Below are 20,539 nucleotides of genomic sequence, written 5' to 3' on the forward strand. Positions count from 1 at the left end.
GAGAGAGAGAGAGAGAGAGAGAGAGAGAGAGAGAGAGAGAGACCACCAGAGTAAGAGATAGAGATGGAGAGAGAGAGAGAGAGAGAGAGACCCACAGAGTGAGAGATAGAGACGGAAAGTGAGAGAGAGAGAGAGAGAGAGAGAGAGAGAGAGAGAGAGAGAGAGAAGAGAGAGAGAGAGAGAGACCACCAGAGTAAGAGATAGAGATGGAGAGAGAGAGAGAGAGAGAGACCCACAGAGTGAGAGATAGAGACGGAAAGAGAGAGAGAGAGAGAGAGAGAGAGAGAGAGAGAGAGAGTGACAGAGAGAGAGACACAGAGGTGAGAGAGAGAGAGACAGAGAGAGAGACACAGAGGTGGGAGAGACAGAGAGAGAGAGAGAGAGAGAGAGAGAGAGAGAGAGAGAGAGAGAGAGAGAGAGAGAGAGACAGAGAGAGAGAGAGAGAGAGAGAGAGAGAGAGAGAGAGAGAGAGAGAGAGAGAGAGAGAGAGAGAGAGAGAGAGAGAGAGAGAGAGAGAGAGAGAGAGACAGTGAGAGAGACACAGAGAGAGAGACAGAGAGAGAGAGAGAGAGAGAGATGGAGAGAGACAGAGAGACAGAGAGACAGAGGGACAGAGGGACAGAGAGAGAGACAGTTCATCTTAACTCTTCTCTGCATCCGTGTGCTGTTTATATCTTTATGTTCAGTGACGATGCACAATGGCAGCTTCAGTTTAAAGCACACGTGTGTCAGTGAGGCTCAGGACAGACGGGATAAAAAGGAACAGAGCCTGAAATCCCCTCTGTGGGCTTGGAGCCCTTTTTAATATGAATGGAAATAACAGTCAATTTTCCTTGCAGATATTTTTTAACCCTTTCACTCCTGTGACCTTTGACCTGTGACCCTTGCAGTACTCACTGGTGTCCACTACTGGCTTCCACTTGTTGCTCCACTCGTTGAGCTGCTGAGCGTAAAGTCTCTCCACCCGAGCTCGCTCCTGAAAACACGTCACGATGTCGTTACACGCCTGGAAGGAGTCTTCTGTCCTCTTCACTGTCTGCTGGTAGTTTCCAGGCTGAGAGAGAGAGCGAGAGAGAGAGCATCGGTGGCAGGTAGAAGATAGGTGGCGGTGGTAAAAGAGAGTATGAGATAGAGAGGTAGAGAGAGAGGGAGAGATGCGAGAGATGAGAGAGCAGTAGAGAGTAGCACGGAGAGAGACGAGTAAGTGGCAGAGCGCAGGGGAGGGTAGGGGAGAGCGAGGGTGCGCTACAGAGGGTGTCTGTCGATCTCTCTCATTTTTCTCCCTTTCTCTTCCGCTCTCATCTCTCTCTCTCTCTCTCTCTCTCATCTTTACTCTCTCTCTCTCTCTCTCTCTCTCTCTCTCTCTCCCTCTTTTCTCTCTCCTCTCTCTCTACTTTGTGTTCGCCTCTCTCTTTTTCTCTCTCGCTCTCTTTTTCTCTTCTCTCTTTTTCTCTCCTTTTTTCTCCTCTCTCTCCCTCAGACTACATGCAGATGCGACACGGCCTACTACGCGCCTCTCTCCACTCGCTCTCTCTCGCGCTATACCCTGTCGTGCTTTTTTCGTGCTTCTCGACTTTTTTTGTCTCCCTCTCCTTTCTCTTTCCTCTCTCTCTCGTTTCTTATCACTCTTTTCTTGTATCTCTCTCCTTTCACTCTCTTGCTCTTTCACTCTTGTTTCTCTCCTCTCTCTCTTCTTTCTTTCGCGCTCTCTCTCTCACTCTCTCTCTCTCTCTCTCATCTGCACTCCTCTCTCTCTCTCTCTCTCTCTCTCTCTCCTCATCTCTCTCTAGATAGCTTTATTCAGGCAGTGAGACACAGGAACTTTATCCTGCTCTACCTCCTGGCTGTGACTCTGGAGCTGCAGCTTCGTCTCCAACATCACATATTTGCAGAGAGACATAAAGTCAGAAACAGAGGGACGTCCAACACGCTAACGTCCAACACCCTGTTAGTCTAATAAAGAAAGAAAGAAACTTTCAACCAAGATTGTGGCTAAAGACAGCGGCGTAATCAGACATGTAACACATAAAAACCTTTTTATAGAGTCTTCACTTTCAGCGAGGATGTTTACTTCCTGTTTACTTCCTGTTTACTTCCTGTTTACTGAGTCTGAGTTTCTTTACTTTTGCATGAGAAATAAAAGTCAAATATGAGGTTTCTCTTGGTTTAGTTGCTTGCTTGCTTTTGCTGCTACAGCAGGTTCTATTCTTACAGCTGTTCTTCAAACTCCTACTCATTAAGCAGATGTTGTGGTTGGTCCTTCTGGTAGACCCTTACAAGATTGTACAATGTTTACACAGAAGAACCTTTAACTATCAGAAGGAACCCTGAGGAACATTTAAGTGTGGTCGTGGATGTGACCTCATTTACACCGATCAGTAAGAGTTCCTTCAGCGTTCTTCAGATGGTTCAATTCCACTTCCATTCATTCTTACTTCAAGAAACTCTAAGAAGCATCACAGTGAAACCAAGAAACACAGAATGTCAGACACTAAGGAAGGAACACTGTAGAGGAACCGTGAGGAACCCTGAATAAGCTGGAATGAAGGACAGAAGGGAAGAATGAGGGAAAGGGATCGTGTAATGACATTTCCACTGCCTCCTGTTTGTTGATGTGGACTCTGGAACACACTTGTCTTTTTGCCTGACGCCTGGTGTCTTATCTTCCGACATCACTATCTGCCTTCTTTATCTCTCTCTTCCTCTATCTGTCTATCTTTCTTTTTTCAGAAAGTTTGCCTTTCATCTCCACTATCACACGTCCTCCTGAATCTTTCTTATACCTCCCCATCTCTCTCTCTCTCTCTCTCTCTCTCTCTCTCTCTCTCTCTCTCCCTCTCTCTCTCTCTGAGTCCACTGTGGTTTGTCCATCTCTCTTCTTCTTTCTACTAAAGAAAACAAAAACAACTGAGGATTCTATGCAGTCAGCCATGACCACCGGATCATCGCTCGCCAGCCAATCAGAGCAGCCCACTTTCATGGTACCTCACAGAAACACTCTGTTGTGTCTCACAGCATCAAACACCAAACACATCAACAACACCAGGCGAGAAGAACTCAGAACAACAGAACACTGTGTGGGGCCCCAGAGAGGAGCCAAGGAGCTACAGGGGCCCTGCATGGTCAGAGACTTTTTACCTAGTGAGTTTCCAACCAAGTCACCATAGCTGGACACTGAGGGAGACAGTGAGACAGACAGTGAGACAGACAGTGAGATGGTACAGTGAGACAGACAGTGAGACAGACAGTGAGACAGACAGTGAGATGGTACAGTGAGACAGACAGTGAGACAGACAGTGAGACAGACAGTGAGATGGTACAGTGAGACAGACAGTGAGATGGTACAGTGAGACAGACAGTGAGATGGTACAGTGAGACAGACAGTGAGACAGACAGTGAGACAGACAGTGAGACAGACAGTGAGATGGTACAGTGAGACAGACAGTGAGATGGTACAGTGAGATAGACAGTGAGACAGACAGTGAGATGGTACAGTGAGACAGACAGTGAGACGGACAGTGAGATGGACAGTGAGATGGTACAGTGAGACAGACAGTGAGACAAACAGTGAGACAGACAGTGAGACGAACAGTGAGACAGACAGTGAGACAGACAGTGAGACAGACAGTGAGACGAACAGTGAGATGGTACAGTGAGATGAACAGTGAGACAGACAGTGAGACAGACAGTGAGACAGACAGTGAGACAGACATTGAGACAGACAGTGAGACGGACAGTGAGACGGACAGTGAGATGGTACAGTAAGACGAACAGTGAGATGGTACAGTGAGAGAGACAGTGAGACAGACAGTGAGATGGTACAGTGAGACAGACAGTGAGACGGACAGTGAGATGGACAGTGAGATGGTACAGTGAGACAGACAGTGAGACAAACAGTGAGACAGACAGTGAGACGAACAGTGAGACAGACAGTGAGACAGACAGTGAGACAGACAGTGAGACGAACAGTGAGATGGTACAGTGAGACGAACAGTGAGACAGACAGTGAGACAGACAGTGAGACAGACAGTGAGACGAACAGTGAGATGGTACAGTGAGATGAACAGTGAGACAGACAGTGAGACAGACAGTGAGACAGACAGTGAGACAGACAGTGAGACAGACAGCGAGACAGACAATGAAAGAGACACACTGGGAGACTGAAGGAAATGTCCGTGAGCTGATCTGAATTGGAATCAGTTTCTGTTCAGTGAATAAGCATGAAGTCGAGAATAGAATAAAGAAGAAAAAAGAAAAACTTCATTCTAAGAAAGTTGGCAGGAGGAAACTGAAACATCTCCCAGAAGACAGATGTGTCTCTAAACGAGAATAACGTTAAAGCGAAGCTTGTTTTGGGAAGTTGAACATCTTCCTTACTGCAGTTTACAGAGCAGCTCTGTGGAAATCTCCGACATGAGCGTTGTCATGGTGTTAGTTCGTGGAGACAGAAATGAATTTAGAGCGACGGAAATAAAAACGTCCAAATCAGTCAGAACACAGACGACAAAAAACATCCAATCAAATCAAAGCAAACCATTTCAACAGAACTGTAATTAGAAGACAACAAAGTCCATTTAGAGCTCAGAGGGTAGGACATTTACAGCATTAAGGAAACCAGCATGAAAAAAAAAACAACCAAAAAAGACAGAACGAAGCACCAATTAGAGCAGAGAAAACAAGTCATTATCCAATCACAGTACAGACATCACAAAACATCTAGTCAGAGTTCAGAGGAAAATAAAATGAACAACTCACAGCATCAGAGCACAATCATCCAATCAGAGCACAGAGGACACACAAGCGTCCAATCAGAGCACAGAGTAACACAATCATCCAATCAGAGCACAGACTAAACACAATCATCCAATCAGAGCACAGAGGACACACAAGCGTCCAATCAGAGCACAGAGGACACACAATCATCCAATCAGAGCACAGAGGACACACAATCATCCAATCAGAGCACAGAGGACACACAATCATCCAATCAGTGCACAGAGGACACACAATCATCCAATCAGAGCACAGAGGACACACAATCATCCAATCAGAGCACAGAGGACACACAAGCGTCCAATCAGAGCACAGAGGACACACAAGCATCCAATCAGAGCACAGAGGACACACAATCATCCAATCAGAGCACAGAGGACACACAATCATCCAATCAGAGCACAGAGGACACACAATCAGAGCACAGAGGACACACAATCAGAGCACAGAGGACACACAATCATCCAATCAGAGCACAGAGGACACACAATCATCCAATCATTGCACAGAGGACACAAGCGTCCAATCAATTCAATTCAATTCAATTTATTTGTTTAGCGCTTTTAACAATTTCCCATTGTCTCAAAGCAGCTTTACAGAAGTATAGAAACAGAAAAGAGAGAGAAATAAATAAATATATAATAAGAAGAAGAATACAAGGATTAAAATAAATAAATGAATATATACAATTAAAGTTTAAAATTAATTAAAAAAAATATTAACTTAAAAATACTTAAAATATACTTATCCCTATCCCTAATAAGCAAGCCGGAGGCGGCAGCAAGAAAAAACTCCCTGAGATGATAAGAGGAACCTTGAGAGGAACCAGACTCAGAAGTGAACCTCATCCCCATCTGGGTGACACTCTACAGTAAATAGTGTAAATGTAAATAATGTCCTTTCTACGACAGTTTATAACAGTGCAGCCAAGAGCTCCTGAGGAACTAATGGGTCATTGTAAACTGTGAGTTCAGCTCAGACCTGATTGCTGATAAACACCAGAACATACAGCTGACTGACACAACATTGGTACAGAAGAAGACATGACAGTCTCCGGGTGGCTTCATACACAACAACCCCATGAGACACTGATGATCATGAAGATCAATCCCTGACAGGGTGACCACCAATCAGGGCACAGATTACACACAAGCATCCGATCAGAGCACAGAGGACACATAAGTATCCAATCAGAGCACAGAGGACACATAAGTATCCGATCAGAGCACAGAGGACACATAAGTATCCGATCAGAGCACAGAGGACACATAAGTATCCGATCAGAGCACAGAGGACACATAAGCATCCAATCAGAGCACAGAAAATGTCTGACGTAAAAAAAAATAAAAGCATCAAGTATATTTATAAGTTTATAAGTTAAATATTTGACATTTAAATGAAAATTATTTTGTTTGAAAATAAGATTTTTATATTTTACTCAATTAAATTTATTCAAACTTTTAAGTTGACATTTCACTTTAATAATAATTAATTAATTACTAATTAATTAGCACAAGCATTAACGAGCAGAATAGTGGGATGGAAATAACTTCATGCTTGTTGTCATGGTGATATTTTGATGTTAAAATGTTCAAACTGATGTACATTAAAGTATTTATGTAGAAGATCATCATGACTGCAGAGCAGCTCTCACCATCCAGAAGCTCCGGTGTGCTGAGTCTTCTGGGCCGTTCTGCTGTTGGACCGACGACATCCTGAGTCCTGAAACAAAGCACAAAAAATGGTTCAGAGGTTCAGATTTAAATTCTCTGGGAGAAAAAATCATCTTCATCATCTTATTAAATCATCATCGTGATCAGAGGCTTCATCTATAACATCTATGTTGTGAAGCTGACACACACTCACTTCATCATTATATTTATTTATATATTATTAAGATGTAAACCTGTTATAATGCTGTTATAAACCTGTTATAATCCAGTTACAAACCTGTTATAATGCTGTTATAATCTTGTTATAATGCTGTTATAAACCTGTTATAATCCTGTTATAATCTTGTTGAAATGCTGTTATAAACCTGTTATAATCCAGTTACAAACCTGTTATAATCCTGTTATAATGCTGTTATAATCTCGTTATAATGCTGTTATAATCCTGTTATAAACCTGTTATAATCTTGTTATAATGCTGTTATAATCTTGTTATAATGCTGTTATAATCCTGTTATAAACCTATTATAATCTTGTTAAAATGCTGTTATAATCCTGTTATAATCCTGTCATAAACCTGTTATAATCCAGTTACAAACCTGTTATAATCCTGTTATAATGCTGTTATAATCTTGTTATAATGCTGTTATAATCCTGTTATAAACCTGCTATAATCTTGTTATAATGCTGTTATAATCCTGTTATAAACCTGCTATAATCTTGTTATAATGCTGTTATAATCCTGTTATAAACCTGTTATAATACTGTTATAATGCTGTTATAATCTTGTTATAATGCTGTTATAATCCTGTTATAATCCTGTCATAAACCTGTTATAATCTTGTTATAATGCTGTTGTAAACCTGTTATAAACCTGTTATATACTATTTCATCATTTAAAAGTAAAGTTTTAAACTTAAAATAAAGAAAAAAGATTTATAAAGTTTTAATTTGTGAATAAACAGAGTTTGAGTCCTCCATCTGTTTGAGAGATTGTGTTCAGAAAATCTGTGTGTGTGTGTGTGTGTGTGTGTGTGTGTGTGTGTGTGTGTGTGTGTGTGTGTGTGTGTGTGTGTGTGTGTGTGTGAAGTGTGCAGTGTCGATTCTAAGCTTTATTTTATTTAAAGTAGAGTTTATAGACTGGAGCAGATGGAGCGCTGCCACGAACACGAACACATTTACACTCGCTTTTACATCATCACTGTTCCCTCCTGCAGTCGAGTCCTTTCCCAAAACCTCACAACCTGCAGGAGTTTATTCTTCTCACACATCAGCGAACTGACAAATATTACAAGTGTTTATATATTAACGAACAAAACGTTGTACTGTTTATGTGTTTATGGTTAAAATGAATGTTGTGGGAAGAGTTTTAAATCTCAGCTTTAAACACGTCCTCTTCCTCTGACACTGGAGACTCCTTTCACAAACTGTAAACATCTGAAACATCATTCCTGCAAATATGAATAAATACATCTGCGCGTTGGGGGTTTTTCTTGTTTCTTTCCTTTTTTCTGTGTGAAGAAGAACAATTTGTTTCAGACGTCTTCCCTTCTTCATCTCGTGAGAAGAAACTGAAATGGACTGAGTATTCAGATTATCTCGCGGTAGCTTGAGTTATTTTTTTGTGTTACTGTGTATGTAGTTCACAATCTTGGACCAATCACAGAACAATATGCAAATCATATGCAAATGTAGCTTCCTTTACATGTAGAAGAAAAACATGTGTGTGAAGCTGTGATGAATGTTTATCGCACTAGCACATCTTGTGAGATCTTTTTACTGCTCACACACACACACACACACACACACACACACACACACACACACACACACACACACACACACACACACACACACACACACACACACTCACACAGGAATCCAAACTACCCCCTGCCCACAATCCCTGGTGTGGAAACCAGAGCCATCCCAAAATAAACAGGGGTGAAAGTTCACATGAGCAGCACACACTAGCGCTCGCTTTGGGCGTTGGCTCCGAGAGAGCGTGTGTGTGTGTGTGTGTGAGACAGAGAGAGATGGATATATATATATATATATATATATATATATATAGAGAGAGAGAGAGAGAGAGAGAGAGAGAGAGAGAGAGAGAGAGAGAGAGAGAGCATGCACAGCTTTAAAAACACATGTGGATACCATGTGGGCACACACACACACACACACACACACACACACAGACTCACACACACACACACGCACACACACACACACACACACACACACACGCACACACACACACACACACTCACACACACACACACACACTCTCACACACACTCTCTCTCTCACACACACACGTACACACGCACACACACACACACACACACACACACACACACACACATGCCCCCATTGACAAGCCCACATGCCTCGAGGCATATTGCGGTTTGTGTACAAATGCAATAACTTCATACAATCATAAGACCAGGACGAGGAACACAGCTGTTGTTTTTCTGAACCGCTCTAAAATTATTGCCACCCACTGATAACATGTATGAGTGGAAATGCATTATAAAATAAACATTATAAAATAAACATTAGACAATTATTAGAATTAGTAAAGACGTACCAGGGATATTACACAGAATATTTAAATACACGCTTCTGTTAGTTATTATTTTTATTTACTTTGTTGTTTTCTTTTGATGTTTCTCGTTTCACACACTAAACCTTAAAACACTGCTTTAAGGGTTCACAGAAGTCAATAAAGTTCTCTGAATCTCTGTTATGTTTTTCTTTTTATGTTTCTTTTAAGAAGCTTTGAGGGACTCTTTATTATTATTATTATTATTATTATTATTATTATTATTATTATTATTATTATTATTATTATTATTATTATTATTAATCATTCATTCATTCATCTTCTACCGCTTATCTGAACTTCTCGGGTTACGGGGAGCCTGTGCCTATCTCAGGCGTCATCGGGCATCGAGGCAGGATACACCCTGGACGGAGTGCCAACCCATCACAGGGCACACACACACTCTCATTCACTCACACACACACACTACGGACAATTTTCCAGAGATGCCAATCAACCTACCATGCATGTCTTTGGACCGGGGGAGGAAACCGGAGTACCCGGAGGAAACCCCCGAGGCACGGGGAGAACATGCAAACTCCACACACACAAGGAGGAGGTGGGAATCGAACCCCCGACCCTGGAGGTGTGAGGAGAACGTGCTAACCACTAAGCCACCATGTCCCCCTATTATTATTATTATTATTATTATTATTATTATTATTATTATTATTATTATTAGATACACATTTTTTGAAGGAAATACAGCGAATTCAAACACGGTATAAATCATTGTACTGTAAGCATACAGATTAACTTAAATCTACATCCAGATAAAACTCCAAAAGTAATGGCACCCATTTCATGATATATGTGTTTATATATATATATAGAAGCAATTTAACAGAAAGTTTTACACGTCCTGTTCACGCATTCATAAAGACTCTAACAATAATGATCTCAGAGACCTCCTACTGTATATGAGTCTCTTTAACTGTGAATCTTATCTTCAGAGCGATTCAGGACCAGAGCAACTCTGAACAAGGTAAATACAATAACATTTATCTTAGAGAGGAGGCGGGGCTTAACCCTGTTACTAGGTGACACATCCATTTGAAGACTTTGATTGGTTGTTCAATAATAAACATAGGAGTGATTTTAAAATCTGGTCGTTTATAAACTTTCCCTTTGTCTCTATGTTGAGATATTTGAGACTATATGGTGTAGGGATTACGTTAGTGAGCGACCAGATTAGAGATGTTCTGTATGTTATAAATGTAATAAATGTAATGTAAATGTAAATGTAAACATCTCCGACACATAGAGACAAATGATTTCTGCTGCTGTGGGATTTCAGCTCTGTTTCAGGGATGTTTGTCTCAGTAAGTGACATAATGTCTGATATGTTATCTCTAATCTGATTGGTCACAAAAATAATCCCTACACGATCTAATCTGTAGCATCTTATTAACTTCCTATCGTTATTAAATATTGTATACAACACATTTCTTCTCCCTCGTCACCTTTCAGTCATTTCCTCCTCTGATAAAGAAACTCTTCATCCTCTTAAAGTCCTCCTCACTCCTCCTAACACTTGACCTTATGAACTCTTTTAAGGTTTAAGATGTTTTATGAAGAACTTTTATCTTTACTAGAATCTTCTCTGTGATATTAAGAGAATACACCACATTTAAAACAATTATTTGAATTTCGTCACTAAGAAAAAACTCTTTTCACTGAGAATGTTCCTTGAATACAGACCCTGGTGTTTAACTTACGCAGTCTAATCTGTCTGATACACACACCGTCTGATACACACACCGTCTGATACACACACCGTCTGATACACACACTGTCTGATCCGTCTGATACACACACCGTCTGATCCACACACTGTCTGATACACACACCGTCTGATACACACACTGTCTGATACACACACCGTCTGATACACACACTGTATGATACACACACCGTCTGATCCACACACTGTCTGATCCGTCGGATACACACACCGTCTGATACACACACCGTCTGATCCGTCTGATACACACACCGTCTGATACACACACCGTCTGATACACACACCGTCTGATCCGTCTGATACACACACCGTCTGATACACACACCGTCTGATCCGTCTGATACACACACCGTCTGATACACACACCGTCTGATGCACACACCGTCTGATCCGTCTGATACACACACCGTCTGATCCGTCTGATACACACACCGTCTGATACACACACCGTCTGATACACACACCGTCTGATCATTCTGATAATTAGAAAACTAAAGTCTAGAAAAAGATTCTTCCTGGATGTGGAAGAAATAATAATGTATTCAAAAACCTTCTGACCAATCAGAAATCAGAATAATAACAATACTGACACCTTAGTGCTTTTCTCAAAAATATTGGCACCCACAAAGGACATGATGCTTCCTAACTACACCCTTCAGTTGCTCTCTCATTTTTGAGATCTCTCTCTCTCTCTCTCTCTCTCTCTCTCTCTCTCTCTCTCACTGATGAAATTAGAGTTTTCCTAATGGTCCATTACCGCCACTTTCTCTCTCTCTCTCTACTCTCAGTCTCGTGTTACATGATGCACTTGGACTCATTTGCACTTTTTCGTGGTTACACAGCTCATAAACTGTTTAGCTTTTCCTCTGGAGGTTTTTTATTCTCTTAAATCTAGAACTCTCTCTCTCTCTCTCTTTCTCTCTCTCTCTCTCTCTCTCTCTCTCTCTCTCTCTCTCTCTCTCTCTCTCTCTCTCTCTCTCTCTCTTTCTCTCTCTCTCAGACCAAAGACTAGTTTTTTTTCACCCTCTCATCAGCCTTTCCCATAAACCATCTTATGCATTACCCCTGACCTTCACTTCCTGTCTTCCCACAACTCCCCCTTTCTTCGCTTCATTATTGGATGTGATGTGATGGCTGGATGATTTCTGCCTCTACACTTCCATTTTATCTCATAAAGCTTCAAGAATTCTGAATTAAATTTAGATTATGTGACAATGCAATTAATATTGATTTGAAAATGTAAAATATAAAATGTCTGGGATTTTATTATACATAATATATTTATTACATTACTGCTATTTTACATCCCAGTGTGCACTTTAATACTGTGTAGATAATGTGAGGGTGCCAATACTTAGTGTTATATAGTTGTAGTAAAGATCAAGAGTTTAATGGGGCTGTGTTCACTTTAAAACCCATGGATTTGGACTTGGCTGAGTGTAGACACCCCCTCAATCACCCACCCACCCACACACACACACACACACACACACACACACACACACACACACACACACACACATTAACACACAGGCCAAGGAAATATATAGCAGCTTATGCATGCATGAGCTAGAAATAGAGCACGGATCGGACATTTACGTGGAGTCTGAGTAATAGAGGACTCTGGGGGGTATAGGGGGTTCAGTTGGGGGGGGGGGGGATATGTCGCACATCATAGACTATAGATTATAGATAATTATATTGTATGTAAATGTGAAAAAGAGGAAAAGAGACGTACCTAAAACTTTTGGAGTTCTTTTTGAAGAAGTTTCACAAAAGTTCAGCCTCTGATTCTACTGCTATGTCCTTCTCCACTGCTCCCTCGCTCTCCTCCTCCTCTCTCTCTCTGTCTCTCTCTCTCTCTCTATGGCTCTCCTCCTCTCTCGCTCTCCCTCCCTCTCTCTCTGTCTCTCTCTCTCTCTCTCTGTCCCTCTCTCGTTTAGTGTTTGATGAGGTGGCTCCTACTCTTTTCCCTCCCTCGCTCCCTTGCTCCCTCCACCCCAGCCCCTACCCCCATCCTCAGCTGTTCAGGCGTCCTGTTGCTTTCTGGATCATAATACAGTTGTGCTCCTCCTCTAGGTTTCCATATTGGTTCAGACAGAACCATCACTGACTGAAGCTTCACCAAGCTTCATACATACATACATACACACACACACACACACACACACACACACACACACACACACACACACACACACACACACACACACACACACACACACACACAAAACTCCACCCTGAGTATATTTCAGACATGCAGTTTCTGCCCTATGGTTGATTAGTGAAGAACAAATTTTTATAAAGTCTAAGATGGTGACTTTTTATGAATATCTGAATATTACGACAAGCCTGATGATTTTATGTTATAATCGTATAATCTGGAAATCTTTTACCGATGAATGACATTGCTGTTCTTTTAGTTTTCTGAAGCCCAAGACCATGACATTATGCATAATTAATCATTTTATTAAATAAAAATAAATAATAAACATAAAGTTCATGGTGTATAGTAAATCAATGTACACCTTCTGACCAATCAACCCTGGAGGTGTGAGGCGAACGTGCTAACCACTAAGCCAACGTGTCCCGCTAGTAAAACAATACAGAATAAGTTAATAAATGACTGTAGAATAAAAAAAAAAAATCAACATTATGTAGGTACAAATCATTTGCTTTCTGCACAGAAAAAAATACCTTATGTCCAATTTTATGAATTTACACCAAAGAATCATAAATATTTAGGATTAAAAGGGTGTGACAGACACTATGGTGAAGGAAACTCACTGGATTCTAATCTCAGGTCACGGACTATTTTTGTTCACATGATGTTGTGTCTTGCTTTTCTCATATTTTAGCCTTGACTTTTATCTATATGGTCTAAACTCTAAAGTTTGTCCTCCTGCTTCCACACATCAGCTTTAAAGCCAGATGTGTCCCATTTAGACACAGATTTCTATCATCCAGGATTTAATGATTGTAATCATCTTTGTTTGGGGTTTTGTTCATGCTGATAATGTTCATGCTGATAATGTTCATGCTAATAATGTCCGTTAATTATAAAAAAAAAATACATTAATAAGTTTATTGATGTGAATATAAAGCAAAAAAGTGTCACAAATTGCGCAACTCGAGCAACAACCAAAATGGCGGATTGAGTCGTCCACTGTTCATCAGGACCTTTAGGTGTTCACACATGTCGCCTGTTTAGAATGCAAAACAAAGGCGTTAACGTGGTGGGGTGTTTTAAAAGCTTTTCGTTTTTCGGTTTAATTTTGCTGTAACTATATTTAAATCAGTTCAACTAAATAAATAGCAATCTCATTGCAAAAAAAACTCAAAACTAACGTACTGGGTTGATTTTTTTATAGTGTTCAAAATGCGTGATATACATAAATAAACAAACAAATAACTAAATAAATAAAGTTTAATTTTACATAAAGACAGGACTGACGCTCTACGTCTGTATTTTATTATCATGTTATTATTATCAGGCACTCTCCCAGGATACCTTGAGGTCGCTGAACACACGGAAAATAAAAGCCGCCATGTTGGTGGTCCTGTTTATGTGTTTTCGGGTCACTTTGGAGTGAAACAGGTTGCTGGTTTACAGGACGGTAAGACACTGTTTTTTTTTTTAAGTTAAAATATTTGCAATTTAGTCTGAGTTTTAATGTTACATGCGTTTTGTTTTGAACCGCACTGGTCTGTTTGTGCACCGAGACTCAACTGTATCGTGAAACGGTTCATTACGGTTTTACACACAGTGGACACTAGTGACATCCTGTGGTCAAAAGGTGGAATAGCTGCCTTTACGTCTTTAATTAATTAACTAAACTTTGATGTTGGCTTTGACGAGGCAAGTATTGGCAAAGGCCGGTGATTTTTGGAGGCAAATGGACATAAAACTTGTGAAACCTAGTGGAGCTCTAGGGTGCCAAAACATTTGGAGGCAAGCAGAGACGAGCATGTGACGTCATCCGAAAACCTCTGACACAATTCCCCTCCTTGGGCTGAGTGTTTTGATGTCACATGCCCATGTTGTGCAAATTTTTTTATTTTCACGTGACGTCACCAGAATACCCTTGTGGAAGTTCCCCTCCTTGTTCTGAGTGTTTTGATATGTCACATGTCCATGTTGTAAAAAGTTTTTTGAATTAGCATATTTTTGGGGGCGGGGCTGCGGGACTACCGAAAGGCCAGTCGGTACACCAATTTAAACCTTTGTAGAGAGTATCACCCTAAAGGAGCTGGCCGAGTTTGGTGTAGAGAGTTCGAAAGCTTGCCCAGTTATAAACCTCCAAATTTTATAATGGGAGTCTATGGGAAAAAAGGCCACTTTGAGACCCGGTACCGGAAGTACCGGTACTCGGATTGCTTAGAAAAGTAATAGCAACAAACTTCAGACAAGGGTCAACAACATATCCGAATTTGGTGCATGTGGCTCGAAAGTCCTAGGAGGAGTTTCTCTTGATAAATTTATAGGAAAACAGAATGTGACGTGACGTGACGTACGGCTAAGTTCGGTGACACATACTCAGAATTTGTTCTCTGCATTTGACTCATCCAAAGTGCACACACACAGCAGTGAACACACACACACACACCGTGAACACACACCCGGAGCAGTGGGCAGCCATTTATGCTGCGGCGCCCGGGGAGCACTGGGGGGGTTCGGTGCCTTGCACCTCAGTCGTGGCTGGCACGAGACTCGAACCCACAACCTTCGGATTATGAGTCAGATTCTCTAACCATTAGGCCACGACTTGCCCTATAAATCAATTAATAAATCAATTAATAAATCAACTCCTTTGGAGTCTGAAATATACAAAGGCAGTAAAATAGTTTCATGTGTCAGTGCAGATGTACTTATTACACAATGTATGAATGAATTCATGAATTAGAAAGAATAAATTATATAAAAATCCAGTTCATTAAAATTTATGAATCCACTATGATCCACTGTTGTGGCCTTACTCACAATGTTATGTAATGAACCTAGACTTTATAGGCGAAGATTGTGTATTATATTAATATATAAAATGTGCGTATGCATATTTGTATATGATCAAAATAAAGCTGTCACATGGTTGTGTGCAGAAACAAAGGAGTTGAATTCATAGATCATGTCTCTCTCTCTCTCTCTCTCTCTCTCTCTCTCTCTCTCTCTCTCAGGACACTACATGCTTTCTCTGGAGGTACCGGGTTGGACGATGAAACTGAAACACTGGTGGTTATAGTTTTGGAGGTTTCGCATCTACATAAACTTGATCTGTTGGACAGTCTTCACCGATTCCATAAGAGCAGAGTGTAGGTTGAATCAGCAGAGCAGTAACACACCTGCAGCTAAAACACTGCAGTCCACACAACATAATGGGAGATATATCCGAGTTCAAAAGAGGACAAATCGTTGGTGCTCGTCTCGCCGGAGCATCCGTGAGCAGGACAGCAGGTCTTTGTGATGTATCGAGAGCCACGGTGTCCAAAGTAATGACCGCATACGTTCTCGAAGGACGAACTACATCTAAGAGGAGTAACTGTCGACGTAAGAGGAAACTGTCAGAAAAGGATGTACAGGTACTAATCCAGATCGTATCCAGAAACCCTGAAACCACGGCTGCCAAAATCACTGCAGAATTAAACGCACACCTCAACTCTCCCGTTTCCACCAAAACTGTTCGGCGAGAGCTCCACAGGGCCAATATATACGGTGGTGCTCAAAAAAAAAACATGAATGTTTAAAATTCTGTTCTTAAGTGTGTTTTATAAAATGTTTAGGAAACTTCCTTTTAAAATGATGTGACAGACACCATGGTGAAGGAATCTCACTGGATTCTAATCTCAGGTCATTGAGTATTTTTGTGCACATGATGTTTTTCCTCGTGTTTTAGCCTTGACTGTTATCTAAACTCTAAAGTTTGTCCTCCTGCTTCCACGCATCAGCTTTAAAGCCAGATGTGTCCCATTTAGACACAGATTTCATTATATAGAGCATCAATATACTGTCGTGGGTTTTTTCATGCTCTTGGTTTCTTGTTTCTTCCTTAAGCAGATGAAAATATACTGTTTTTTTTTTTTGACCAAGAAGAAGAACACAGACAATAAGAAGTTTGTCATTATTAAGGACTCATCAACCACCAATATGGCGATTCTAACAGCCCGTTGTTCATCGGGACCTTTAGGTATTCAGACAAGTTCCTGATCAATAAATAAAAGGCGCACGAGGCCCGTTAACATGACATTGAGTGTTTTTGTTTGGTTTTCATTTCTTTACCGACTTTAAATCAGTTCTGAAATAAAGTTGTTGATTAAAAAATGCCTAACAGTTTTTTTTTTCTCGTGATGGTTTGCCGCAGTACGGGTGTATTTTATTATAATCAGGCATCATCAGCGGATACCATGAGGTCCTTGAAGACCTGGTAGATAAAAGCCGCCATGTTGAAGGTCCCAGTCTTTCTATTTCCGACTGGAGCAACTTGCTCGTTAGCTGGACGGTAAGATCCTTTTATTAACTTTTATTGTCTTCGAGTCCTCAGTTTTAAACACATTGTATTGTTCTGTGTCGTCTGATTGTAACGTTATTGACCTGTTTAGTGATGATTTTGATGGTTTGTTGCTCCGACCTTCTGTGACCACGTGTCACTTGCACCACATTTTAAAGTGCTTTATGTTTATTTGTTCGCTTAAAGTGAGATTTCGTGCTTGTTGCTTTGTGTCTAATCTGACCAGGGTTTATTTGAAAAAGAACTTCGTACAATTTAAGAATCCGTCAATATTTTTAATCTGAAAGGGAACCAAATAGTAACACGCATATATTATATTATAATACAGAAAGAAAAAACTCCCAAAGTGAGTCTCTGCTGATGTCTTGCACTGGGCTCAGACATTGTGTGGTGATGGATGTGCTGCTCTGCCCCTGACATGGTGGAGTCTGAAGAGACTTCATCCAATCAGTCAACTGATCAATCAATGAAATCATCAGATACATTAATATCTCTCTCTCTCTCTCTCTCTCTCAGGACACTGAACACACTCTCTGGAGGACAGCATGGACGGTACGTATTCAGTAATAAAGGTTTTATTTCTGAACGTTTTGCTCCCTTGATGTTTGGCACTGGGCTCTGAGTGATTGTGAAGACAGAAGTGCAGCTCTGCTCCTGACATGGTGGAGTCTGAGGAGACGTTCATATAAAATCCGATCCCTCTAAAGGTTCACGCTTCCTGACTCGTGTGTGTTGTGTTTTCAGGTGATGAAGAGTGAAGACTACGTTTGGGGAAAATTCAAGTATAGAAGAGAATTTTTTTTTTTTTTTTTTTTCTAGTTTCTGAAATCAGCTCGATGTCTCCGTGATCTGAAGTGTGTACGAGTCTTAATAAAGTCCTCCGTTTAAAAACTGATCTCCACTGTTTGCTTATTTAAAGCTGAGAACATCTGAATTTATTTTGTTGCTTGACAAATCTGTAGAAAGCTCATCAGACGTGTTGGTCAGACGCCCCTTATTGCACCCTAGTGATGGTCACCACTGTGGTTTGTTTTCCCCTGATAGCTTGGACTCAGCAGTCTGATCCCTTTTAATGGTTTAACTTTAATCATTTAAAAAATATATATATATATTTGAAAGTGGCGTTTGAATTAAATCTGTAGATCTGTTACTGGCTTTTCTATCATGTAGAGTTTTGTATTCTAGAAAGTTCTCACCCAATAAACAAGAATTTCTGCCAAGTTTTGATGTTTAGAAGATGCTAAAAATAAGTCTCCATTTAATTGTAATTTTGCATGGTTTTGTCCTCGGTCTGAATTTGTTAGTGTCCTTGTGTTTCTGTGGATTAAATGATTTGTATTAAGGGTTTGTTTTTGTGCAGTGAGTCTAAAGTGTGTGTGTGTGGGATGAAGTCTGGTTTTTCCTCATTTGCTCATCACCTACTTACTTTCTGCTTTATCTAGCTGGGGTTCATAAAAGGTTTACCTTTGGTCTATAAGTGTGACCTGCATGTAACATCACCAAAAATCATGGAAAAAAAAATCAGGTCCATGTTGGTGAATCTTCTTATATGGACAATTATTTAAAAAGAAAACACAAATTCAGGCTTGATTTACTTTTTAAATATTAGATCAATCTTCTTGTGTGAGCTCCTCATCCATGTCCTGGTTGCTAAATGAAGTCCAACATGCTTCAGTAGATCTGTGTTTCTCAGAAGACAAACCAATAACCATCAGACCACTCAAAGGTATTCCTGCATCTTTATTAGAATTCTAATAACTTTTATATCTTAAAATGTTTGTAATTCATATGTGTATATGAATGTGTATATGTAGCCCACATATACATATATATTTATATATTCTGTAAATAATCTTTCATCTCTTCATGTAATGTAATATTCTTCCAGATTTTTTTTTTTTAAAGAAAACAAAAATAAAACAAACCGCAATGCTTTCTACACACCCTGCTCACCTACGGCTTCGGTCGGGTCACGTGACCGTTCTTTGGCCATGGAGCTGCTTCAAGTTGCCACAGCGAATGCATAGCCTTATGTATGACACGGTTTTCCCACTTGCACTCGTCTGGGATGCGAAAGAAAACAAAGAAGCGGAACAGAAAGCGTCTTCATCCTGGTGCAAAGAAGGTTTTGCACGAGGAGAGATGAATTTTCCCCTTTAAGGTAAAATGAAGTGCAGTAAACGAGTCGAGTTGAGCTTGGACTCCAGATTGAGCTGCTTCGGTTTTGCGCTGGAGGTCAACAAGCTTCATGTTCATGACAAGCTAAAAAACTTTAGCGAAAGTACACCATCACGTAGCAGACAACTCGCAGGGTAACATTTGAAACATAAACTGATTAAATACAAACCCAGACGATAGCTTGCTTTGTGATCGCTCACAGGAGGCTAATCTGGCTTCTGTTACTTGTTCGCCAAAAAAGCCTCGAAGCTCCAGTGCAGAAAAGAAGGTCGTCTTAAAGTTTGAATTGCTAAATTATTTCAGAAATGTTTTGTCTTCGAACCACGTTTCTTTAAAGAAAGAGAAGAAATTCAGTTTTTCCCTTCTAGCCTTCCTTACAGCAACACCTGAGGATGGCTTTGTGGCGCCTCCTGGAGGATGACTGTTAAAAACGTTGCTTTCTTTTGTCACCAAATGCGAACGATTGTGTGATGCTGTAAGTGCATTCAAACACAAAGGTGTTTCTGACATACAGGATGTGGAGAAAGCACTGGGCATAAATAAACATCTTTTTCTCTTCGTCTTTATATGTTATTTGGAAGACAGAGATTCTTTAGAACACTTTAAGCCATAGTGAGGACGATCGTGCGTGTCATCATCCTTGCTGTCATCACGTGGAAAAAGTGAACACAGCTCTCTTAATGTTTAGCAAGAACCTTAATATTTTCTCTCTCTCTTTCTCGCTGTGGGAAAATAAAAAGTAGGTTTTGATGAAGGAGTAACGCTGAAGTGAGCTGATCGGGATGAGAAAGCCCTTTTTTCACTGATATGTGACAGATATGAAGTTTCCCCACGCCTCATGCACACAGACGTCTCACATTTAAACAACTACGCTTCAGGGAAAGTGGTTTTGCTTGCAATATTTGCATATATGGTTCGATCACAAATATAGGGGTCGACATGTCCTGGTGGATGAGGGCGGAGCTTACATTCACGTTGATCATCAAACTTGACCATGTGACATCATAATTCCTTCAGATTCCTCAACTGGCTTTTCAACGCTGTGCCATTATGAGTTTTTTTTATT

The 20,539-nt window shown here is 40.5% G+C and overlaps 1 protein-coding gene, 1 long non-coding RNA gene and 2 other non-coding genes across 6 annotated transcripts in view; 3 read left to right on the forward strand and 1 right to left on the reverse strand.

Annotated features, from left to right (window-relative positions):
• The window catches only part of si:ch211-51c14.1 (protein kinase C and casein kinase substrate in neurons protein 2), a 25,047-nt gene extending 12,324 nt beyond the window's left edge, over positions 1 to 12,723 (reverse strand). For both annotated transcript variants that reach the window (XM_047800995.1, XM_047800994.1), the window contains exons 1-4: positions 12,531 to 12,723; positions 6,428 to 6,495; positions 896 to 1,054; positions 734 to 737 (exon numbers count right to left, since the gene is read on the reverse strand). In XM_047800995.1, the coding sequence (XP_047656951.1) occupies positions 734 to 737; positions 896 to 1,054; positions 6,428 to 6,487 (223 nt within the window). In that variant the 5' untranslated portion in view covers positions 6,488 to 6,495; positions 12,531 to 12,723. The remainder of the gene's footprint in view (positions 1 to 733; positions 738 to 895; positions 1,055 to 6,427; positions 6,496 to 12,530) is intronic.
• A 1,286-nt stretch (positions 12,724 to 14,009) lies between these two features.
• On the forward strand, positions 14,010 to 18,190 carry LOC113642129. Of its 2 annotated transcripts, none has more exons than XR_003440472.2 (6): positions 14,010 to 14,028; positions 14,287 to 14,409; positions 15,968 to 16,974; positions 17,149 to 17,286; positions 17,812 to 17,847; positions 18,040 to 18,190. It is a non-coding gene; the product is annotated as an uncharacterized LOC113642129 (long non-coding RNA). The 2 variants fall into 2 exon arrangements; XR_007137938.1 differs by having other exon boundaries at positions 17,174 to 17,286.
• On the forward strand, positions 17,645 to 17,734 carry LOC113642144. Its single transcript, XR_003440473.1, has one exon. It is a non-coding gene; the product is annotated as a small nucleolar RNA SNORD88 (small nucleolar RNA).
• LOC113642146 lies at positions 17,886 to 17,975 on the forward strand. The gene has a single exon (XR_003440474.1). It is a non-coding gene; the product is annotated as a small nucleolar RNA SNORD88 (small nucleolar RNA).
• Positions 18,191 to 20,539: the final 2,349 nt, after the last annotated feature.

This window comes from Tachysurus fulvidraco, chromosome 15, assembly GCF_022655615.1.
Source record: "Tachysurus fulvidraco isolate hzauxx_2018 chromosome 15, HZAU_PFXX_2.0, whole genome shotgun sequence".
In the NCBI taxonomy this organism is placed as follows: domain Eukaryota; kingdom Metazoa; phylum Chordata; class Actinopteri; order Siluriformes; family Bagridae; genus Tachysurus; species Tachysurus fulvidraco.